This window comes from Salvia miltiorrhiza, chromosome 6 (genome assembly GCF_028751815.1).
Source record: "Salvia miltiorrhiza cultivar Shanhuang (shh) chromosome 6, IMPLAD_Smil_shh, whole genome shotgun sequence".
Classification (NCBI taxonomy): Eukaryota; Viridiplantae; Streptophyta; class Magnoliopsida; order Lamiales; family Lamiaceae; genus Salvia; species Salvia miltiorrhiza.
In genome coordinates, this window is record NC_080392.1 from 569,532 (window position 1) to 594,167 (window position 24,636).

Consider the following 24,636-nt stretch of genomic DNA (forward strand, 5'->3'; position numbering starts at 1 on the left):
TTTGTTTTGAATATGAAAATTAATTAGTGATTAAACAGATTCAGCAGACAATAATAAATAAAGAAGCCAAAGTCTCGAAAAGAAAAAAGGAAATTTAAATATATAGATTTGTTTTTTTTGTTAAAATAACATATTTTAATAATTATTAAATGAAGCGTCATCGCCGCGTCTTGTCGATCTCGATATATTATTCCAAATTTCCAACGTTTAACAGAAAACTTCCACCATTTCGATCGCTGCTGATCAAATTTGTCGACTCTGTGATTATTGCCTGAAAAAGGTAACACATTTGATTTTGTTGTTTTAGTTTTAGTTTTTTTTAGATGTGTTTTCATTTGCAAGGATCGTTTATTTGTAAAAAAATTGATCTTTATTGCAGTGTTTCAGTTTCAATCGTTGTTTTTTTTTTTTTTTTGGTTGATCGGCTTTTTCTGAGTGAAATTGAGCAAAAACTGCATTGGATAGTTTTATTGATTGGAAAACGTCAAATATTTTTGGACTTTTGAGCTGCGGAATTTGGAAATTTCAGCTGATTATGCTGGAGCTTCTTTTATGGAAAGGATTTTTGGAGGAATCTATGGATGCTGGCAATTTTAAGGAAAAGCCATTGCTTGGTGCATTTATTTATGTAGAAGGAAGTAAAAAATAGAAACTTTCTCGATGTTTTAAATTTTAAATTCTGATGTTTTCTAAAATAATCCGATTTGCATCAGATTTTGTTCTTGCATCCGTAAAAAGAAAATGCAAAAAGGACATTGCCAGATAGTTTTCTCAACAGTTTCTGCCATTAACGATGCTTAATCAATGCAAATTAATGGCAATTAGCGATAGATTATTTTATTGTTGTTGTAGTGTTTATGGGGTTGTGTGAATTCATGGGGATGGACAATGATCCTTCCTGCACGTGGCCTCCATGTCCTTGTTCTCATAATTTATAATGATTTTGAATTGTTTACACTTTAATGGCGGAAAGGAAAGAGATATTTTACTTTTTACCTTAACTTAGTATTAGGAAACCAACAAGAAGATGTGATTTTCCATCTTGTTGATTTGAAGTAAGAGTTGAGAGTTATGCTGGCTTATTACTTGATTAATCCCTTTAATTTGCAGGAGAGTTGAGAGTGTAAAAAATCGATTCTGTGGACTTATGTAATCATTGGGGTGTGTGTGTGTGTGTGTGTGTGAGTGTTGACTTCTTCCATTGAAGAGATATAATTTTGTGTGATCATTGATTGGGATAAGTATCTCGAGCATCTGCCTCGGGAGAGAGAGAGGTGAAGATATCATTTTCAGAGAATTCCCTTTCATGTAAACAAGTTGGCTGGGGGAAAGAAAGAGCAGGTCATAGGGGCTCTGAATGTGAGTCTTACTTGCTGCGTGTGTGTTGTATGTACAGCTCCATCCCAGCCAGCCATGGCATTCCCGTGACGGGGACGAAAGGCTGGGAGTGGGGGCCATAATCCAAAGAGGAAAGAAGAAAAGGAAATTCATATTAAAAAGTTAAAGCAAGAGAATGCACTCTTATATATGCAACTCACTCACCCCTACCCATTAGTTATGCTTCTTCCTTGTCCCCACCCTTAGGAAGATTTAATTTTACTTCTTCTGCTGCTTGGTTTATATGATATAACTTAAATTTACTCTGTTATTCATTGCACGTTTCTATTTCGCCTACCTTTCTGCTGAGTTGTATGATGTCGAATGCAGAGAGTACATTTCTGTGTGTTGGCTGAAATGGAATTCATCTTTTTGAGATCTTTAGAACCTTTTCCTTTTTCATCATGCCCCGTTCTTTTCTCCATCTATTTTATCGTCTGTATCTTAACTCTGGCTGCGAATTTGTTGGCAGATTTTCAGGATCTCGTTTAAGAGGCATTGGTGAGACTTGTTGATAGATTTAACTGGCTAAGTGAAAGCCTGTTGGGTAGTAAATTTAAGGTGGTAAGTCGTATGTGAAGGGGGCCATCAATGTGGTCTAATTTGCACAATTTGGATGGATGTATATGAATCGGAGCAAGCATTACAGAAGCTATCTGCAGCTGAGAGAACAAGACTACCACTGATTTCGTCTGAGAACAAGAATGGAGTCTCTCCCCTTGCCCAAACAAGAGAAGTTCGTTCGAGGTGTAGGTCACCTTTACCATCTTCACCCACAAAACGCTGTTCTTCGCCAACTGCCAGCAGGACATCATCAACCTCAACTTTTTCAGCAGCAGCAAAGAGGGCTATATCAGCTGAAAGAAATCGCCCCTCTAGACCATCATCACCCCGATCTCCATCAACCCCAATTCAGGATACAACTGCAGAATTGTTGTTGTCATCAAGAAAGGTAGCAGGCAACAAGATACCAGAGTCCTTATGGCCTTCAACTATGCGGAGCCTGAATGTTTCTTTCCAATCTGATACGTATTCTGTTCCTAATAGTAAGAAAGAAAAGCCAGCTTCCTATATGCCTGATCGAACTCTGAGGCAATCTTCAAATGTTGCTCATAGACAGGCTGAAGCTCCAGCTTCAGGAAAGCCCACACCAGAAAGGAAGCAGAGTCCACTTACAGGTAGGAATTCTGCTGATCAATCTGAGAATTCTAAACCAGTTGATAGTTTGTATCCACGTATGGTGGATCAACATCGATGGCCAAGCACAACAGCTGGGAAAGTGTCCACCGCCCTGAACAGAAGTATTGACCTGGCTGATAAGAAAAACAAAGTAACACCTACACCTTCTCTTAGGAGGCTGGATAGGATCACTGTTTCAAGTAAAAGTATCGACCTGGCTGATAAGAAAAGCAAAACTTCACCTTCACCCCGTTCGGAAACAGGTACACCTTCCCGCAGGAGACTATCTCCGGATGGCACCGCCGTTCTTACTAGAAGTATGGACCTTGCTGATAAGACCAGCAAAAATTCATCTATATCCCGTTCGGAAACAGGCTCACCTTCCCTCAGGAGACAATCCCTGGACGGCGCAGTTGGTCCTGATAGAAGTATTGACCTGGCTGACAAGACAAGCAAACCCTCATCTTTATCAGCAGGTTCACCTTCCCTTAGGAGACTATCACTGGATGGAAATGCCATGCTGAATAGAAGTATTGATTTGCCAGATAAGAAAAGCAAAACTTCATTGTCTCCCCACTTGGAAAGAGGTACATCTTCACTGAAGAGACTATCTCCAAATGGCAATGCTGTTCCTAGTAGAAGTATAGATTTAGCTGATAAGACAAGCAGAACTTCATCTTCATTCCATCCGGAAACAAATACACCTTCAATCAGGAGAATGTCTGTGGATGGCAGCCCTGTTCCAAATCGAAGTATAGATTTGGTTGGTAGGATTAGCAAAACTTCATCTTCATCCCGTACAGAAACAGGTACACCTTCCCCCAGGGTACTATCTCTGGGTGGGAAAAGCAAACCTTTGGTCAAGTCTACCAGTGATTTGCTAGTATCTTGTGATGAGAGTGGAAGATCATTGGCTAATGGGTGTTCAGTTGATGATTGTTCACCGGAGATTGCAAGGCCTGATTCTTCAAGTTCATCAGATAGAACACAAATGTCAAATACTGCCTCTAAACATTTTGGAATTCTCCCTGTATTATCTACTGTGTCTAGATGGATCAGTCCCTCTCGATCAAAGGCTGTCAATTCTTCGAGAGGACACAGCCCTGCTCGGATAAGACCATCGAGCCCCACCAGAAAACTTCAGAGTGCAGCTTCGGTTCTTAGTTTTATTACAGATATCAGACAAGGAAAGAAGGCTGCAAATCACATTGAAAATGTCCATAACTTGCGGCTTTTATACAATAGACTCTTGCAATGGCGATACGCAAATGCTCAGAGTGATGATGCATTGCAATCTCAGAAACTAAAAGCAGAGGTATGAGCTTATTTTGGTGGAGCTGTAGCAAGTTCTAAATGTTGCATCTATAGTTATGTATTCTTCATTTTATCCATTCCAGTTATTTATCTTTTTCATAATTAGAACAAATTCTCACATTCTCTTAGATGCACGATTTCTGCAGACACTGAACTTTTTTGGAATACCATTTTGTATTCTTGTTCTTTGTCTATTAACTATTTTTCAATTTACGCACATCATGCTTCTAAATTCCATTGCACTAAGTAACACATGAAGATATATAATTAATCTCTTTCCTTCTCGTCTTATTTTGTTTTAACTTTTAACAAACTCCCATAAATTATAAGCCCCTTCTTTGATTTGGATGGCGCAGAAAGTGTTGTGCAGTGTGTGGATGGAAATTGCTGCTCTTTGGGACTCAATAATGGAGAAAAGGATTGAGATTCAGCAAGTGAAGCTCAAGTTGAAGCTTTATTCAATTTTGGACAATCAAGTAATGCATCTCTTGCTTTGACCATACTTCTGATGACAAAGAAGCAGCTTGCTTCGGATCTTTTCAACTTCCTTAGATGCTATTCTTCTCTTCCATTTTCTGAAACATTTCGTCATATTCATTATCCCCAACATGAGATTATGCGTAATGCTAATCCCTTCATGTCATGCTATTCTTTACGTGGCTAAAGATTCATGCATTTTCTAATTTAAATACAACATGCTCAGATCTGCGGTCTTGAAGAGTGGGCATCAACTGAAACGAATCATCATAGCTCATTAACTTGGGCCATCGAGGATCTGCAATCTAGCACAGTTCGTGTTCCAGTCATAAGAGGAGCAAGGGTATGTAATGGACTACTTCCTATGGTATTGAAGAGAAATGAACAAGTACTTTTGTATAAGAGAAACAACTTCACTATATCTAAATTTTTCAGGGTAATATTCAAACCATTAAGGAGGCTGTATGCGCTGCTGTTGATGTGATGCAGGCAATGGGGTCCTCCTTATGTTGCGTATTATTGAAGGTGACATAACTTCTGCCTTTAATTGTTTTCATAATATACCTATCCTCGACATTAGTGGGAGAATGATGATATAGTGTCTTCTAATTAATTTTACTTCTCTATTTTACTCCAAATGTCATTTAGTATTTAGTTGATCTTGTAGGTGTTGACCTATTTTTGCCCAATCCATTAGGTGACCTATGTGTTGATCTTTTATCCATTTTCTGTATGGTTACTAAGTGACTTTATTAGCAGTTGGTGCAAATTTTCAATTGAGCTCAATGCTAACATCTGGAAGCACTCATTGCATACTTATTTTGAGTTGAATTTTATGAACTTTCTTCTCTTACAAATAGCATGCTTACTCAAGCAATTATAGATTCCTGTAAATATTGTGGATTGGTGGCTTGACCGGTGATTTTTAATGTGAAATATTACCTTAGAATGAGACGATTCTTGAAAAATATTTATTTTGTTCCACGTAACACTAGCATGGACAAATGACATTGACAACCGAGGGAAGGTCTTAAAATTGTTTGTTCTACATCTCAGCGTATGTACTATAAATTGTCCTAGAGGAACATTCCATCATTAGCTATAGTTTCTAATGTTTTCTGTTGTGAATTCTCATAAACTTATTGTGTTTACCTCATTTAGGATGCTACATATATGAGGGCAAAAAGAAAATACGGCATTGAGACGAAGTAATCTATTTCATGCATTAAAAGATCACTTGCTCCACCAGTAAATTAATCAACATAGCATGGATTCGCTGAATGCCACTAATTACTAATATTATCATCTGATTCAAGTTAAACCATATTCTGAGACAAACCTTGGCAAAATTTGTCATGCTTTTGTTGTTATCGTCCAAAGCAACAGCCTCTAAAAACTGTGTTCGAATAATGCAGGTGGACCGGATGAACTGTTTGGTTTCTGAACTTGCTGATGTAGTAATAGAGGGAAGAGCTCTGTTTGATGAATATGAGTCAATGTTGATCTCCATAGCTGAATTGCAGGTAAGAACAAGCACAGTGGTCAAAGAATCGAAATGTTCCCCGTTACTTCCCCTATTTGTGCGTATAACATGACGAGACTTAGTGGTACTGCCATACTGCACAGTTATTAAATAGTTTGGTTCGTGTCAATAAAAATACGAGGATATCAGATACTCTCTCAGTCCCATTTGAAATGTCTCGTTTCTATCAAATCAAGTAAGGGAATAGCTGATGAGGTTGAATGTACTTGGCAGGTGGAAGAATACAGCCTTAGGAGCCATCTCATGCAGATGAAACAAGCTTGGAGCAACGACGAACTGTCGATATATGGGGATTAAGACAAGCTCCAAAGGTCTTGCTATATGAGAACTTGAGCTTTTTGTCACCTTGTTGCTAGTAAAATGGATATTTTTGTGCCCATTTTCTTATCTTGCTTCAAGTGTTATAGGTAGGATAGGAAAAAAATTAAGTTATATATTTATTCTTTTTACCCTTCTTTTAGGCTCTCTCCCTTTCATTTTGTGTAGTTTGTATTAACCTCTCAGAAACCAACCAAAAGGAAGATTGACACAAGTTGAAATACAAGGAAATTACATGGGAATTCTGATATTCATTTGTTTGTATGAAAAGTTGAAGCATGTGAAAGATACTAGTAGAATTTTTTGTACAAGTGAAATTGTTGGCATAAGTTAGTTGGAACTTGGAACCCTACTTTGATTGGAACATATTCACAGCTTGAATTGCAATAATTTCAGTTGTTGTGGTCTTTGGATTAAATATATAAATAGGTTCAAATAAAAATTTCAAGAAAGTTCAGATACAAAAATTTCAAGAAAGTTTATATAGGACAAATCAAACTATTGAAACTGGCGGCGGGAGTCGGCGTGGTGCGGAAGCGAAAGGGGATGTGATTGTGTGGTGGGGCCCGGTGTGCGGGGCCTAGTTTTGTTGCTCTTTATTTAAACATTTTTGAGTAGGTGATTTCTATCATATTATGTACGAATAATGCAATACATATATATTAAAAATAAGTTCACCTGAAAATTTAGAAAAATCCAAATCATAAGTTAACCTATATTTTTTTTAGTGTTAATGGGCAAAAATGCCCTATACCTTATGTGTTTTTTGAAAAATGCCCTCTCTTATCATAGAAAGCATTTTATGCCCTAAATATGTGAAGTGCCTAATTTATCCTTTGATGTTGATGGGTTTGCTTGGTTTTTTGTGAAAGTCTTACACATTTGACCGATTTGACAGCCATCGGTCATAAAAGTCAACGATTTGACAGCTATCAGTCAAGAGTACATATGATCGGTGAGTGGCTAGATCATGTGTCTGGTCGGCCGGACACATGATTTTATCGGTCAGACATGTGTCCGACCGATAAAATCATGTGTCCGGCCGGTGAAATCATGTGTCCGCCCGGCCGGACACATGATCTAGCCACCCACCGGTCATATGTACTCTTGACTGATAGTTGTCAAATCGTTGACTTTTATGATTTGTAGCTGTCAAATCGGTCAAATGTGTAAGACTTTCACAAAAAACCAAGCAAACCCATCAAATCAAAGGGTACTTAAAGAATAGGGCATAGAATGCTATGTATAATAAGAGAGAGCATTTTTACAAAAAAAAGATAAGAAAGTGGGCACTTTAAATTTTTACTCTTTTTTTTATTTATTCTTCTCTCTTGTAAATCTATCTCTCTCTCTCTCTCATCTGTATCTCTCTCTCTCATCTGTATCTCTCTCTCACTATCTCTCTCTCATACAACAACTAAAATAGACACCGCCACAGACCTCGTCTGACTTCACCATACACGAGCCTCACCAGTCACCACTCTCTCTTCATCTGAATCGACGATAATTTTAAAATGGATTTGATTTTGGAAGAGGACAGACAGCTAGAGCTGTCAAAATAGGCCGAAAGTGGCCCGGCCCGCCCGTAGTTTTGGCTGGGCTTGGATTTTTTAGGCCAAAAAAATCGGGCCTATTTGGCCCGACCCATGCAGCTCGTCGGGCAACGCGGCCCGCGGGCCAAAAAGCCTGTCGGGTTTTTGGCAAAATTGGCCCGGTCGGTTAGTTTATAGAAAATAGGCTTTTTTTTCCAATATAATAACTAAAATAAGTCTAATAAATAATAATTAGCCAATTAGGATTTTTAAATCATCATATAATTATATTTTCCTAATCTGCTAGTCTTAGACTCTTAGTCCACTAATCATTATAAAAATATATTCTTTTCTAATTTAACATCTTAGGAACGTGATTAAGCTTTCAAACGTTTTGGTGGTCCTTTTACTTTATTTCGACTTGAAAGGAAGTAATATTTTTATATTATTATTTTTGACCCGTTTTATCCCGACCCGCCTGCGCGGCCCGTTTTTGAAAGCATAACAAAATGGCGAATGAGAAGGAACAAAGTAAGAGATAAAAAATTGCAGCACCAGAGCAAGAACAACAACAGGATGTCGTCAGCGCCGCCGCGGCCGGTGGGGAAGGCCGCGGGGCTGGACGTGGGGAAGGCCGTGGTGCTGCCGTGGCTGGTGGGGAAGGCCGCGGTGCTGGAGAAGTCGCCGGCGGGGCTGGTGGAGGAGGAGGCGCCGTCTCTAGGGTTTCTCCTCGTCGAGATTGGTTCGGGACTGGGCTCACCGAAGAGGAGGAAGACTACTTTTGCAGCAGCTCGAGTTTGCCGCCACCGTGCACTCATGAAAGTTGCAAGTGTGCGAGGCGCTACCATTAATTCTTTTTCTGTAATAATCGACACCACAATTGAATAGTTGTTACTAAATTTGGGGACTAATTTCACGGAAACTAAAATTGATAAATTAATTTGGGGACTATGAATAATCTTCAAACATAAAATTGAGTTTTTTTTTAAAAAAAAATATATGGGAAACTAAAGAATTAAAGAATACGTACTCTTCATCGGCTACACTAGCGGCGATGGGGAAATAACTGATGATAAGTTAGTTAGCTATTAGTTTCATAGAATAACTCATGATCAATTAATTAGTTAACTTGGTTGCTACCCGTTGTTTGGTAGGGGGCTGAAGCCCCCTCCCTATTTTTGAATTTTTTATTTTATTTTTTTTATTAAAAAATTTTAAAATTTTATTTTATATATATAGATGGATGTTGATAATAAAAGTATATATAGATGTGTGTATATATAGATGTGTGTGAATAATCAAGATCTTAGATAAAAAGGTTTTATAAAATGAATGATCCAAGATCTTTGTAAAACCTTTGTATCTAATGATGATTATTATCTATTTAAAATTTTCACCAAAATATCTAGATATTTTTCTTTCAAATTTTCTACTCTTCAAAGGGTTTTTGAAACTTCTAACTACTTTTTTAATGATTTGCATTTCACAACATTTTTTTGAGGCGTTAATTGAATGTAAATTCACAAATTATGAGTGAATTTTGATATTTTTTTCAACTATATAAAGTTGTAATATAAATACATAAACTTTAGCTCATTCAAAAATTTTCCCTAAATTTTAATTTCGTCCAAATCTATATGAAAGATGATACAATATATACACATTATATTAAAAGAACTCGTACAAAATGTCTGTTGAAATATATACAGTACTAAAATATATACATATATGTGTGTGTGTGTGTGTTAGTACGTATATTATATCTATTTCCCTTCTCGACTCCAAACAGCGGTGTCCTCAACAAGACGAGCCTAATTTCACGGAGATGGTCTTATCCTAAAAGAATCCAACATCCTCGTCCAATTAAGTCAGAAAATCAAGATTACGATGAATATATGAAGATTAGCATGAAGAAATATAATCCGATTATAACTCAAATATGAGTAATTTTATTACTAGAATTCTTAATACTTTGCCTATAAATATATAAAACCCTAGTGTAAAAGGATCGACGATTATTGTTTACTTGTTCTCAAAGCTTTAAAATCAATACAAACTTCTACATTTCAACACTTTTTCTCGTGTTCTTGTTACTTTCTGTTGCAAGGTGTTATTTTTGGGCACAACACTTTTTTATATTTAATGAATATATATATCTTAATTTTAAAATTTGTATTTCGATAAAATAATAACAAATACAACCTAACAAAAATTATCCTAAAATAGATGATCAAGGATCATGATATTGTAAGTATTTTTTATGCATTGAATAAATAAATTAATTCGATCAAAATTCGACCAACAAACAATTAAACTTTCCAACCGAAATTATAAGTGATTTTGTTTTTAAAAAAAAGTGCTATTATAATGGATACACAACTATAGTGGCTTGGTTAATCTTAAATGTTTATTTATTTCATACTCCTTGCTAACTGAATGTTCATGAAAGAAAAAAGAATAAATAAATAAATTTGTAAAAATCTATATAAAATCATAAATCTTGATCAATGTTAATATTTTAATAATTTTATTTAGGCTTACTAAATATTGTGTATAAATTAATTGAAGATTTTATGATCATTTTAGACAAAAATATGTGATTAGATATTTCATTAAATAAACATGTAAATGAATATTGTATATACGATCTGAAAATATTTTATGATCATTTTAAACAAAAATATGTAATTACATGTTTTATTAAATATACAGGTAACTAAATATTGTATATACATTAACTGAACATTTTATGATCATTTTAGACAAAAATATGTTGTTACATATTTCGTTAAATAGACATGCAACAATGGTCATATAAGATAGTGTTAAGCTACAATTTCATTTTAAATAAGAACTAGTATATGATAAAAACTCTGAAAATTTGATAAATTACATCAATAGAAAAAATTATAACAAAAAAAAAATATATGTATAATCTAGATATTAAATAAAATAATATATATATATATATATATATATATATATATATATATATATATATATATATAAATCAAAAATTGGGAGGGGCTTTTTCAGCACCCCTGCCCCCGGGATCCTCCAGTGCCTTAGAATGAGACTATTCTTGAAAAATATTTAGTCTGTTTCATGTAACACAACACAAGTTAATGATTAGATTAAAGGACCCATAAATTAATTAAATTATTACTAAAAATAGGTCATTAAATATAAATTATTACATATTTTTATGGACGACGGTGAATAATAAATTATTATTTTTTTTTTTTGTGAACTAATGGAGTATCTATTTTAGTACTTCCATATTTATTTTGACAAATTGCTACATTTGCCGTCTAGTTACAGCCCATATATAGGTTTGCTACATTACCTTTCTAAGTTACGGTTCAACATAACAACATTCCATATTAAGGGCTAAAAAAACATTAAATTCAATTTATTTTTATCAAAATCAAAATTCCTTAAGTTAAACTATTTTTTTTCTGATTTTTCCACGGGTATGAAATACTCAAATAGAAGCTGATTTTAGAACTTTTGACTTAGATTTTTTTATACTTATACATGACGGATAATAAAGGTGGCATAATAAAGTCGATGAATCTGTGAATTGAAAATTCCTCATGTTTAAATATCAAAATAAGTCAAAAGCCATAAAATTAGCCTAAGTCAAAAGCCATAAAATTAACATCCATTTGATTGTATTTCATATTCATGGGAAAAAAGATACCAAAAAAAAAATCAAAAAGTGATGTATTTTTTTAATTTTTTTTGAAGGTAATGAAAAAATTCTATGGGAAAAAAATACAAAAAAAAAATAATCAAAAAGTGATGTATTTTTTTTAAAAAAATTGAAGGCAATGAAAAAAGTTAGAATTTACTGAAAATTAGTAACCATTTTATTTAATTAAACTTTAATATTAGAGAAAGCAGCGAAGAAGATGCATGTTAAAATGAGTTGGAAAAAAAAAACTAAGCTATTTGTGTGCAACTCCAATGGTGTGCAGAGCCATATCTCATCCTCCTCGAGATAGAAACCAGTTGTTAAAGTTGATCAACCTCTCCACCGCTCTCTCTCACCTCAACGGCCACCTCCACGACAACACCGTCGTCACCAAATTCCTTCAAAAACTCCTCGACTTCAGAGCTCCGGCGCAAGCCAAACTCGTCTTCGCCAAATTCATACTTATCCAAGCCCGATAAGATAAGATAAATCTCCCTAACCCATTAATTCATACTTATCCAAATTGTTTCGAGAAGGAGTCCCATTAGGATTTGGTAAAAGCAGCTTCCCAACCTGTTCTCATCCCCAATGTTATTATATAAACAGGGTTAGGGTTAGGAGGAGGAACGATACATCCCATTATCGCGAATCCTAAATTCTCCTTGAATTGGGGTTTTGATTAATTAGATGAATAATTTGAAGAAGCAAAGGGTGCTGTCAGGCGAAGAAGTTGTTGAAGATTTGATCCCAGAGATACTGTGTCGTGTGGCGGAGGTGAAATCCGTGTTGAGATTCCGATGCGTCTCGAAATCATGGCGGTCTCTGATCGACAGCGGATTTTTCATCGACAAACACGCGAAGAAAGCAAGAAACACGGCGGCGGCGCACGGCCACGAGAGAGTCGTCTTCAACGCCCGAGGAGAGTCCAACCAATGCTGTGTGTGGTGGTGCTACTTGGACGAGTCCACCCCCGCCCTCATGGATATGGATCCGACCAACGCTCATCTGGCGGCGGCACATGTCATCGGCCACTGCAACGGGCTGCTCTGCATTCTCGACGCCGGGGAAGGCCGCATCTTCCTGTGGAACCCGGCCACCAGAATCTCGGCGGAGCTGCCCCGACTTGAGCATAAGAGAATCGCAAAATGTGGGTTTGGTTGGGACGAGGAAACCTGCGCGTACAAGGTGTTTGTGGGTTGGCGCAACGATGATGCAGGTAGAAACGTGAAATATTATTTCATACGTATAAATATACGAACTCTGTTGATAATCACTGTACCAGAATACGTACAATAAGGATTAATCTGTTGATAAGTATACAGAAATACGTACAATAAGGGTTAATCTGTTGATAACCACTGTATACCGGAATACGTACAGTAAGGGTTAATCTGTTGATAACCACTGTATACCGGAATACGTACAGTAAGAGTTAATCTGTTGATAACCACTGTATATTGGAATACGTACAATAAGGGTTAATATGTTGATAATCACTGTATACGTTAATATGTTGATAACCATTGTATACGAATACGTACAATAAGGATTAATCTGTTGATTCCGCGAGAAGGGAACAATCCCACTCTCTACATTTGAACTCTCAATTTGACTCTCATAAAACATAAAAAAAAAACTCCTATTTATAATAAAACCGTAAACATCTAAAAGAAGATATAATATATTATATGATTCTGTCTTCATCAGACGACGAAGGCCACATGATCATGGGCGCTCGAGTTTATAGTTCCAACACGAATTGTTGGGAGCAAGTGGAGACGCACGGCTCGGATATTTATATTCATTGGATCGGGGCGTCGTCTTCGTGGGGGAAGATTCACTGGCTGGTGCCGACGGGACTTGGGTTCGGTGTTCGCCTCGAGTCGTTTGACTTGAAGACCGAGAGCTTCGCGACGACGGAGCTGCCGTGCGTCGGGGGCCTCGGCGTGTGCTTGACCCTGAGGGAAAGACAAGATGGATGTCTTAGTTTGGTGCGTTGCGTTGATCGTCACACGACGCGCACGGTTTGGGTGATGAAGAGTAGCCATGCGTCGTGGCTCCAAGACTCGAGATACGATACTACTTTTCGAGGTTGTTATGGAGGAAGTTTTCCCTACCTTCAAACTTTGCTTCGATTACCTTTCTAATTTGTTTTTCTCATTCTCTTAGTTTGTTTGGATTGGATTATAGTATATTTTAGTTTGTGGTTTTGCTTTCTTATATTGCTTGCTCTTGTGTTTTTGCCATCAATTCATGTACGTTTCTTGATTTATCATAATCTTGGTATCACATATCCTCTCATCTTTTGTCACAAAATAGTCTCTTTTTCATTTAAATAGGTCGAACAAACCCTTAACTTTTGTCACAAAATATTCTACTTTTTCTTGCTATTAATATATAATATTCATATATGAAGCACATATGTGTGTTTATTGAAGTTGGTTTTGCACAACTAATGACTCAAAATTCGTATGCCGCTCATATATCCAACCATTTTATTAAAATTTGTGTCACTCTTAATTGAATGCTAAAAGTTGGGAGGAAAGAAGCAATAACTAAAATTGGAATCGGAGACAAATCAACCAAGTGACTTCTTCTCTTAATTGGATACTAAACGTTGGGATGGCGAGGGAATAATAACTAAAATTGAAAATTTTATGAACTTATTGCATATGAACTTTCTTCTTCTCTTACAAATAGCATACTTAGGAATGGTGGCTTGACTGGTGATTTTAATTTAATGTGAAATGTTACCTTAGAATGAGACTATTCTTGAAAAATATTTAGTTTGTTCCACGTAACACAAGCATGGATAAATTGCACGAGATTTTTATATAATTTTTTTCTTTTTGAATTTTATGTTAAAAACTTGATCGGTACAATCTCTATATATAAAAGTTCAATCACTTACATAAATAGTAAGTTATATTTTTCTGCCAAAATCACCTTACTATTTTTAGAAATAATTATTTTTTAAATTTTTTTGTTTGTTCTTATTTTCGTCTACTTAAGATTATATGAAATATTTTTTTGTTATAATTTTTCATTGCCCCAATTTAAGTATTAGTGAATTTTTGATCTTTTAAATATTTTATATTTTTTAGTCATACAGATAAATGTAAATAAATTATTCAATAAATATTTATAATATTATTAAAATATTTATATTGGTAACATCTATGATTAAAATAGCCTTTAAGATATTTATTTATTTATTATTTCTTGAATATTTGATTAACATATGCAAAATATTTGAAATTTAAGATTAATCAATCATTATGATTGTGCATCAATTAAAATTCCAACAAATTGATTATAACATAATCATAACACTATAATTTATTGCATTAGTAATTTTTAATCACTTAAATATTTTATAGGTAATAATTATATTATATACATATTTTTTTTGAATAAAATATGCAATAGCATATTTTTGTATAAAATTATCACACATGTTCAGTAAATGTAAATAAAATACTCCTTCCGTCTCCCATATTTATGCATATCTTTCCTTTTTGGTATGTCCCTCAAATTTATACATATTCTATTTTTGGACACTACCTCACACATAATTTTTACAATTTTACCCTTCTAACTTACACTATTTACCCATAATCTATTTAATAATACCCTCGACGTGTGACCCTTTCTTCACTATCAATAATACAAATAACTTAAAACCCGTGTCACGGTCAACCATGCATATTTCTAGGGGACGGAGGGAGTATTTAGTAAATGTATGTATTACAGATTTAACATTTGCGTTGGGATGGGTAGAATAGGATTCACGGGGCATGGGGCAATTAAGAGACAAAGGGAGAGTCATGTGTACGAGGTTGGGATGAGTAGAGTAGGATTCGCGGGGTCAAGGATATTTTGGACCGAAATTGTAAAAAATGACCATAATTTGTATTTTTCAGGTGGGTGATCGAAAATTAAATTTCATTGCTCAATATGACTATATGAGTGTATATTCTCTAATAATAGTATGGAAGGGCCAAAAACATCTAAATATTATAAATTATAATTGTTTAAACAAAATAACTCATAATATTAATATTATATGCAATCAAATTTAGTTTATTAAAAGTAATTTGTCACTTGCATACATAAACATAAAAGATTAAATTTTCACCTTTAAAATTTTGAGGACATTATAGAGTAGCAGCTCTCAATCAAGACAGGTGATTTAGATTTACTACATTTGTTATCAACTTCATAATTTTTCAGTAGAAAATACGAGGTGAGCAGGTATAAAAAATTTAGAATACAATTAAATTTGTTGTTACAATTTGAATTTATGGAGATGATCGATTTTTTTATGAAGCGTGAAAGTAAGAATGTGAAAATTAATGTCAATTTAAATAATTTTATTTTTCATTGAATTATTAAAAAAATAATTTACTTTCTTAAAAAAAATCTTAAACTGAGATATTATCTTATGCCATTTTCCCCATTCAATTTATTTCATTAAAAAAATTAATTAATTTTAATTTTAAATTTATCTGAAAAATTATAAATTCACACCGAAAAAGAATATAAATTTTGATGTGCTCAAAACAATCATCCAACTTCTTATCATCTCTATTGTCCTCATCCGCCGCATTGATAAAATATACTCTATCCATCTCAATTAAATAGACTTATTTTCTTAATGAATAAAAATTATTCATTAAAAGTTATAGAATTTTTTTTTTGCTAATATGCATACAAAAATAAGTTTTAGAAAAAAAAATTGCTTAGTAGAAACCTTAAATAAAAAATATATGAATTTTTTGGTGGATATTTTAATTAGCTAATAAGGATCGTTGATAAAATATGTTGTTAATTGAGATATTGATCATTGATTTGACACACATATAACTATAAAAGTCATCTTTATTTGAACAACTATATTATTAGTGAGATCTATCATATGTATAAGTTAGAAAAATTATTAATGTTATCTTTTAAGTTATGAAAATATTACTAATTTTATTATAGTTGTATAATATAAAAAGACATATTCAACTTCAAAATTATAAATTGCTTATATTTTTTAATAAGTTAGTTAAATAACTATTATCGTGCATCCCATGAGAGCAAAACTAGTATTACAAAAAAAGAATTGATAGAGATGGAGAGCGTTCAAATTGGACAAATCAAACTAGAGCGTTCAAGAATCGTACAGTAACAAGCTCGTTCAATGTTTCAAAAAAAAAAAAATTGGTAATCAACCCTGTCTCCCACCAGCCCCGACGAGGAGGAACGCCGCCACCTCCAACGGCGGTGCCTACTCCACCAGCCCCGCGTCCTCCTCCACCGGCCGCGGCGGCGCCTCCTACAGCGCCACGGCAACATGTACGTACTATCACTTCAAGAAACAAATTTCATCATGAATCATGAAGAAATGATGCAATACGAAAATGAATACAAACACTATTGAATCACTGGTACCGGTTGGCGCAGTTGCAGCTTGAAACAAATTTCATCAAGAAACAAAAGAAACCTCATATTGGGGGTTTTTAAAAAAATAATTATGGAAAATAAAGAATTAAAGAATAGGTACCCTTCTGTCTCAGTTGCTACTGCCTTTTCTCCTCCACCTGCTCCAGCGGCAGCGGCGGCGACGACAACATCAGCTCTTCATTTAAGAAACAAAAGAAACCCATTTTCTTATCATTAGTAGTTGGTGCAAATTTTCAACTGAGCAAATCAAGGCTAACATCTGCAAGCTTATTTTGAATTTTATGAACTTTCTTCTCTAGCTTACAAATAGCTCAAGCAATTATAGTTTCCTGTAAATATTGTGGATTGGTGCATGGCTTGACTGGTGATTTTAATTTAATGTGAAATGTTATTACCTTACAATGAGACTATTCTTGAAAAATATTTAGCTTGTTCCACGTAACACAAGCATAGATAAATTGCACGACCCATTTTTATATAATTTTTTTCTTTTTGAATTTTATGTTAAAACTTGATCGCCACAAATGACATAGACAACCGAGGGAAGGTCTTAAAATTGTTTGTTCTACATCTCATCAGCATACGAGTATATTGAATGTGGACTAGGTGCACATCACGTATATTTCAAATTTGCCCTTTTAATTTTCCAACGGTACCTTTGGATTGTCCATCGGACTGCAGACAATTAATTTATTAGCCGACGAATTTCCGACTCATGTCAAATTCCAAAAACATAAAAATTTATGTATATTTTGACCCAAAAAATAGATTTGATCAAAAATCAAAATTTGGGTAAGTACGTGTATTTATAGACAATTAATCTTAAATTAAATTTTATTTTTGTGAACTAATGGAGTATCTATTTTAGTACTTCCATATTTATTTTGATAAATATATTACTACATTTTGATAAATATTTTGATAAATATTATTTAAATTGAACTTTAATATTATAGAAAAAGTAGTGAAAAAGATGCATGTTAAAATGAGCTGAAGAAAAGCTAAGCTATTTGTGTGCAGCTCCAATGGTGTGCAGAGCCATATCTCATCCTCCTCGAGATAGAAACCAGTTGTTAAAGTTGATCAACCTCTCCACCGCTCTCTCTCACCTCAATCAGACCCACGCCCAGCTCATCCTCAACGCCCACCTCCACGACAACATCGTCGTCACCAAATTCCTTCAAAAACTCCTCGACTTCAAAGCTCCGGCGCAAGCCAAACTCCTCTTCGCCAAAGCCCAGGCGCCCGATCTCTTCCTCTACAACGCCCTCATCAAAGGCCTCAGAGACACCCCCTTCGATTCCCTATCCCTATACAACACTCTACTCCGAAAATCACACCTCAAACCCGATAATTTCACTTATTCCTTTCTCATCTCGGCTTTCTCGCGATCCTCGTCGCCCGCGTCTCCGAAAGTCGCGGTTTTGCTTCACGGGCACGCGGTGGTTTCCGGGTTCGGATCGGATGTGTTTGTGGGCTCCGCTCTAGTCGACGCGTACACGAGGTTTTCCAAGTTTAGGCAGGCGCACAAGGTGTTCGACGAAATACCTGAACCGGATACGGTTCTCTGGAACACGTTGCTTTCCGGGTTGGTGAAGAATTCCCGCTTCGACGAATCGCTTGCGGTGTTTGGCGACATGATTCGGAGAGCTGCGCGGCTTGATTCCACTACTTTGGCCGTCGTGCTCTCCGCGGTGGCTGAGCTGCAGCGTTTCAGAGATGGGATGCTGCTGCAGGCATTGGCTATCAAGGTTGGCTGCCATTTCGACAAGCACGTGCTTACTTGTTTGGTCTCGTTGTACTCTAAGTGTGGAGATGTCTCGACTGCTCGATTGCTGTTTGAGCTGATTGGGAGGCCGGATTCGATTGCCTACAACGCGATGATATCTGGTTTGTCGTGTAACGGTGAAGCTGAGCAGTCGCTGCAGCTGTTTCAAGAACTGCTTTCATCGGAGCACAGAGTTAGCTCGAGTAGCGTAGTTGGTTTGATTCCGGTTTTCCATCCGTTTGGCCGTTTAGATCTCACTCAAACCATCCATGGCTTGTGTATCAAGTCTGGTTTCACCTCGAATTCCCCTGTCTCGACTGCATTGACAACGGTTTACAGCCGGCTTAACGAGCTACATCTTGCTAGGAGCCTCTTTGACGAGTTACCCGACAAGCCTCTAGCGTCGTGGAACGCAATGATATCTGGTTATGCTCAAAATGGCCACACGGAGAAGGCGATATCCCTTTTTCATGAGATGCAGGAGCTCGATATTCGGCCTAACCCTGTCACCATCACCAGTATTCTCTCGGCTTGCGCTCAGGTTGGCGTGTTAGGGTTGGGGAAATGGCTTCATCGTTTGATCGAGGAGGAGTGTTTAGAACCTAGCATCTACATATCAACTGCTTTGATCGACATGTACATGAAATGTGGGAGCGTTGAGGAGGCTAGGAAGTTATTCGATGCCATGGTGGAAAGGAATGCAGTGACTTGGAATGCCATCATCTCTGGCTACGGCCTTCATGGAGACGGGAAGGAGGCGCTGAGGTTGTATCGAGAAATGCAGGAGGCCGGAGTCCCCCCAACGGGCGTGACTCATCTCTCTGTTCTGTATGCTTGCAGCCATGCCGGTTTGGTGGAAGAAGGTGAAAGAATGTTCCGTTCCATGATCCATGATCATGGCTTTGAGCCCAAATCCGAGCACTACGCGTGCATGGTGGACATTCTTGGGCGGGGTGGGCGGTTGGAGGAGGCCGTGGAGTTCATTACCAACAAGATGCACTTTGCACCGGGCCCTGCTCAGTGGGGGGCGTTGCTAGGCGCCTGTATGGTTCACAAGAACACCAAGCTAGCGCGTCTGGCCTCTGCTCGACTGTTTGAGATGGAGCCGGGGAACATAGGTTACCACGTTCTGCTCTCGAATATACACTCCACCAATAGCAACTTCTCAGAGGCTGCTTCTCTGCGTCAAGTGGTGAGGAGGAAGACGCCCGGGTGCACCTTGATTGAGGTGAAGGGGCGCGCGCATGTGTTCACTTCGAGTGACCGGTCCCACCCTCAGTCGGGGGAGATCTACGCCACGCTGGAGCGGGTGATGGGGAAGATGAAGGATGAAGGGTATCAAGCAGAGACAGTGATGGCACTGCATGATGTGGAGGAGGAGGAGAAGGAGCTGATGCTCAAGTTTCATAGTGAGAAACTGGCTATTGCTTTTGGGCTTATGATGTGTGAAGATGGAGATGAGATTAGGATTATTAAGAATCTTAGGGTGTGTTTAGATTGTCATAATTTTACTAAGTTTGTGTCTAAGATTAGTGACAGGAAATTAACTGTCAGAGATGCTAATAGGTTTCATCATTTTCAACATGGTGAGTGTTCATGTGGAGATTATTGGTAACAGAATTGTTCAAACCTTCAAAATTTTGTTTTACAGAATTTTTCACTCTCTCCCCTCCGTCCCATGAAGCAAGACCAAGTTCTTTTCGGCACGGGAATTAAGAAATTGATATTTTGTGTGTTAAGTGTGGTAGGTAAAAAAGTGAAAAGGTGAATAAAGAGTAAATTTTTTGCTACTTTTAGAAACTGGTCTTGCTTCGTGGGACAGACCAAAAAGAAAACTTGGTCTTGATGAGCTCATAAATGTATGCCGTATATATTGGATTTAATCACCTGTTTGTCGAAAATCGGAACAAAGAGCACAAAATGAGAAGTATGTTTCAAAATCAAAACCAAATGCTGAAGAAAACTTTCCAAAAGACAAAAGAAAGAGAAGATTTAACTACTTTTCCCTAGTTTATTACTCATCATCAACAAACTTCATTATATTTCAAAATCATAAACAACTCCCAAAATCTCAGTAAAGTGAGACAAATTATGCTACTAAAGTCTACTGAGAAACTGTAAGAACTGTTTATTGTCATTTTCACTTAAGGCACACCATTCTTTTACAGTTTTTGCACTAAATCTCTATACACATACACGAGCATAGGATCGTAAGAGGATGAAGTGAACGCTACCTGATCACTTCACGTCGTGAGGATACAAAATCGCCTAATTACACTCAAACGTTGGCTGAAACCTCATTTGCTACGGCATCATCCTTTTTCTTTGGTGGTGGTTCTTGAGACTTCTGTACAACGACCTTGTTTGGTACCAACACGATGAAGATGTTTCTGTCCTTAAAACTTTTGGCTTCCTCAGTCGCCAGCTGTGATCGATATGAAGAATTGAAGATAACAAGTCAATATAACATAACCTAGCATCACCGTGTGTCAAATATATACGCACAAAGACACACCAAAAGCACGGCATGAGTTATCCATTTTATAGAGTGAAAATTAAATCAACAACTAAGCGGCAATGGAGCTAACTTCATTAACGAGGTCACATCACAATTTCTTCTCAGACGAACAAGGGAATTTTGGTGATCCTTCTTAAATTATTACAATATCTAAAAATATAGAGATAGCTCCTATCGTGCAATGGTTGTGTGAAAATGATAGCAGAATGAGTTTGTTTGAATTCTACTCAGCAACTTGCTCTTTGAGCTCATATTCATCTCATTCCAAAATGAAATAAACAGTCATGGTCAAAAATTGCTGGATAAGTAAAATCATATTCACTAAAATCGAGAGGGTCATTGATAGTACCTCCCCAACGTCAGCTTGAAACCGTCTGACAAGCTCAATAGCATTATTTCTGAACTCATTTTCACGCCCCTTCAAATTTACTATGATTTTGACCTGCGGGAATGATATTGAATTTTCAAAATTCGATCCTACAATAATTAATCCATTTGCTTTTCTCAGGAAAAAAAAAAAGAATTGAAGCAACCTTGTCTCCATTGGCCAAAAATCTCTTTGCTGCTTTCAAACGCACGGAATAGTCATGAACATCAATGTTATAACTGACAAAGGTATGAGAATGTAAGTAAAACGGGCGTGCCAACAAGCATACAGGCAGACGAAGAGACTCAAAGTCCATAGTTTAACATCTTCTAAACTACGAGATGTCATCCCCGCATATGATTACTGCAGGTTTGCATCAAAGAAAAAGAAATGATGAAATCCGTGCGCAGGTAAAAGATATTAACGAGTAAAATTTTATCACGGGCCTTTATCCAAAGGAATGTTGGCAAAATCCATTTCTATCTACAAATATTAGCTGAACTACTATTTAAAGCCTCACACAGTTACAGAAACTACATCGTTGAATTTAGAATTGATTGCAAAATGATAATCAACATAATTGAAGCTAAAGCCCTTGACGCTTTCATAATAGCAAACTGGTCTAACGAGATCACTTACCCCATCTTTAGTTCCTTCATATCCATGCGGGTAGCTGCCATTCACATCACCACTTTAGAAACACAATGTCCTGATTGCTTATGACTAATGCAAAAACAGAGAGAAAAGAAACAAAATAAGAAGAGATCTTTACCCAAGCTTTTCTTCTGCTGGTCTCGCTTCTTCTTCTGCTGTTCATACTTATATTTACTGCACAATTTTAATAAAGCAATATGTAAGTATTGAAACAACTAAACTAAACATAAATGGGGTGTTTAGTTGCACGAGATTAAATTGGCCCAATATTAGATTGAGTTAAGCCAAAGCCTATCCGAGATTAATTTTGTCATAGGGAGAAAACCAAGATTCATAAGCCAAGACTAATCCTATGTGGCACTATCTCGAGATTGGATGCCAAGCCGTGTCCACCCAACCGAACAGGATAGATATCATAAAACTAATCCTACCTAATCTACCAAACCGTTTCTGACAGAAGACAAGGAAAGCAATATCCTTGATTTATTCAATGAAATTCTATATTACGGATCAATTAGATATAAAATTCTAAAATCATTGTTACAATCAGATGCATTCTTCCAGGCAAACACGTCGATGATTAACTTGAGAGGACTAGATTTGTGTTCAAGATCACTGAGATCATCCTTAACAAAAGAAAGTAAAAAAACAAGGGGCCAACAAATGTCTTACTTGTAATCCATAATTCTAACAACTGGGGGCTCTGCGTCTGGCGACAATATCACCTAATAACATACAAACCCGAAGCAAGGAGAAACATCAGAGCTTAGCCTTACACTTGTGGTTGATTCATCACATTACATTCTACCCTAAAGAAACACAATTTAGCATGAAATAAAATAAACAAAAATGAAATCTTGGAAGAATCAAACTAGATGAACCATAACTATGAAGGGAGGGAGGCAGAGAAACAAATTTAGCAAGAAATTATTCAAAAAGACACTACAAAAATAGATAAATAAATCAGCATACCAAGTCAAGCTCAGCATCCTCAGCCATTTGAAAAGCCTGAGCTTTTGTTACTACTCCAACCTAATCAAGATCACAAACCAATATAAAGTTGAAGCAAACTAAACCTTCCTCCATAAACACTAACCACACACACTCACCATCTTCTGTTGCTGATCAATAAGCCTAACAGTATCTGACCTATTCCAAACCACAAAGATTTAACACCACACAATCAGCAATCAGCAACCACACAGATTAAAAAAAAAAAAAAAAAATCAAATCTTTATTTTGAAGCCACGCAAATTCACAACTCACTTAACCGTAGAGAAGTCTAGGGCTTCATCCTCACTGGGCTTGGACCTCCGCTGCGAGCCGCCGCTGCCGCCTCCACCGCCGCCGTAGCGGGCGGAGATAGTGGTGGAAATTGAGGGGCAGCGGGCGGTTTTTGGGGTGAGGATGCGGAGGGAAAAGGTGTGGAGGTGGATGGAAAAGGGTTTGAAGGTTTTGGGCAGCTGGGATTTGCAGGGATGGTGGAAGGTGCTGGTCAGACCAGCCATGGCGGGGTGGGGTTGGGTTGGGTTGGGGGTAGGGGGGGTTGTGAAGAAGTTTTAAGCCCAAGACATGCAGCAGCTGATTATTATCTTATCCAGAGAAATTTGGAGGGATTTTTCCAAGTCACTTTTGATTATGTTTTTTAGCAAGGTCGAAATTAGTAGAATCTTTTACTTTTGTATTGGTTTTATGTACTTATACTTATTGAGCTTTTTTATATTTTAAACTTCCCTTTAGTAAGTTTCTATGTTTTTAATATTATCGTACGTTAAAAAGTTTAAAAATTAATTAATTTTTGTGAAAGAAGATAAATTTATCTCTATCATACACAATTGTGTCTCTCTCATCTATCTTCCTTTCTTATCTCTTTCTGGCGACAACGCTTCCCCCCTCTCTTTCTCTCGACCGGCGTGACTAGGGCCGAATCTCTGTGGGACTGTGCGATGGCGATGGCAGTAGGCAGTGATAAAAGACGATGGCGACAGAGGGGGCGAATTCATCGACTACAACAACGACAACGTTCCCTTCACCATCGCTCAATTTAGAGGCCACGAGCTGTTGGAGCATCTAGCGAATCCCCACCTCGATCTCCTACTGCTGTCCAAGTTCAAAAATTCGAATCCACGATTAAAAAATTAATGGTTAATTTAAAAAAAAAATTATGTAGAAGGAAAATGGCCATTGTGATTAATTTTCAAGTTTTCTATCTCAATGGATAGTAAATAATTTGAATTATATGACTTGTGACTTGTGAGTGATGTCATATAATGTAAATAATTTATTTTAATACAAATATAAAATACTAATTTGGAGAAAAATTGAAAGTAAAGGTTTTTTTTTTTTTTAGGGTATTGAAAAAAAAGTTTGATATGCTAATATAGTGGCAAAGATCTTATGCAATAATGAATCCATAATTCCAATAATACCCTCCAAAAAAT

The 24,636-nt window shown here is 36.5% G+C and overlaps 4 protein-coding genes across 5 annotated transcripts; 3 read left to right on the forward strand and 1 right to left on the reverse strand.

Annotated features, from left to right (window-relative positions):
- The first annotated feature begins 37 nt into the window (after positions 1-37).
- Positions 38-6,450, forward strand: LOC130987620 (AUGMIN subunit 8-like). Of its 2 annotated transcripts, none has more exons than XM_057911218.1 (7): positions 38-280; positions 1,850-3,871; positions 4,227-4,346; positions 4,574-4,690; positions 4,783-4,872; positions 5,763-5,870; positions 6,104-6,450. In XM_057911218.1, the coding sequence occupies exons 2-7, from the start codon at positions 1,994-1,996 to the stop codon at positions 6,185-6,187; spliced, it is 2,397 nt and encodes a 798-aa protein (XP_057767201.1). In that variant the 5' UTR covers positions 38-280; positions 1,850-1,993; the 3' UTR covers positions 6,188-6,450. The 2 variants fall into 2 exon arrangements, with proteins under 2 accessions (XP_057767201.1, XP_057767200.1); XM_057911217.1 differs by lacking the exon at positions 38-280 and adding an exon at positions 709-1,359.
- Positions 6,451-12,122: 5,672 nt separating this feature from the next.
- LOC130987621 (F-box/kelch-repeat protein At3g23880-like) lies at positions 12,123-13,673 on the forward strand. Its single transcript, XM_057911219.1, has 2 exons — positions 12,123-12,653; positions 13,145-13,673. Exons 1-2 carry the CDS (start codon positions 12,125-12,127, stop codon positions 13,582-13,584), a joined length of 969 nt encoding a protein of 322 aa, XP_057767202.1. The 5' UTR covers positions 12,123-12,124; the 3' UTR covers positions 13,585-13,673.
- Positions 13,674-17,846: 4,173 nt separating this feature from the next.
- On the forward strand, positions 17,847-20,294 carry LOC130987622 (pentatricopeptide repeat-containing protein At4g30700). Its single transcript, XM_057911220.1, has one exon. The coding sequence runs from the start codon at positions 17,914-17,916 to the stop codon at positions 20,269-20,271; it is 2,358 nt and encodes a 785-aa protein (XP_057767203.1). The 5' UTR covers positions 17,847-17,913; the 3' UTR covers positions 20,272-20,294.
- Positions 20,295-20,674: 380 nt separating this feature from the next.
- On the reverse strand, positions 20,675-23,854 carry LOC130987623 (translation initiation factor IF3-4, chloroplastic). Its single transcript, XM_057911221.1, has 9 exons — positions 23,462-23,854; positions 23,305-23,344; positions 23,168-23,227; positions 22,868-22,920; positions 22,314-22,369; positions 22,181-22,214; positions 21,708-21,780; positions 21,524-21,616; positions 20,675-21,081 (listed from the first exon to the last, which is right to left on the reverse strand). The coding sequence occupies exons 1-9, from the start codon at positions 23,701-23,703 to the stop codon at positions 20,935-20,937; spliced, it is 798 nt and encodes a 265-aa protein (XP_057767204.1). The 5' UTR covers positions 23,704-23,854; the 3' UTR covers positions 20,675-20,934.
- Positions 23,855-24,636: the final 782 nt, after the last annotated feature.

Excerpts from the sequence above, each read along its gene's own strand:
- LOC130987620 (XM_057911218.1), top strand. The coding sequence starts at position 1,994 with ATGGATGTATATGAATCGGAGCAAGCATTACAGAAGCTATCTGCAGCT. Across the intron at positions 3,872-4,226 it reads CTCAGAAACTAAAAGCAGAG|AAAGTGTTGTGCAGTGTGTG; the intron begins GTATGAGCTTAT and ends TGGATGGCGCAG. Across the intron at positions 4,873-5,762 it reads TATGTTGCGTATTATTGAAG|GTGGACCGGATGAACTGTTT; the intron begins GTGACATAACTT and ends CGAATAATGCAG.
- LOC130987623 (XM_057911221.1), bottom strand. The coding sequence starts at position 23,703 with ATGGCTGGTCTGACCAGCACCTTCCACCATCCCTGCAAATCCCAGCTG. Across the intron at positions 23,228-23,304 it reads TTGATCAGCAACAGAAGATG|GTTGGAGTAGTAACAAAAGC; the intron begins GTGAGTGTGTGT and ends GATCTTGATTAG. Across the intron at positions 21,781-22,180 it reads ATGAAGGAACTAAAGATGGG|TTATAACATTGATGTTCATG; the intron begins GTAAGTGATCTC and ends TACCTTTGTCAG.
- LOC130987622 (XM_057911220.1), top strand. The coding sequence starts at position 17,914 with ATGGTGTGCAGAGCCATATCTCATCCTCCTCGAGATAGAAACCAGTTG.
- LOC130987621 (XM_057911219.1), top strand. The coding sequence starts at position 12,125 with ATGAATAATTTGAAGAAGCAAAGGGTGCTGTCAGGCGAAGAAGTTGTT. Across the intron at positions 12,654-13,144 it reads TTGGCGCAACGATGATGCAG|ACGACGAAGGCCACATGATC; the intron begins GTAGAAACGTGA and ends TGTCTTCATCAG.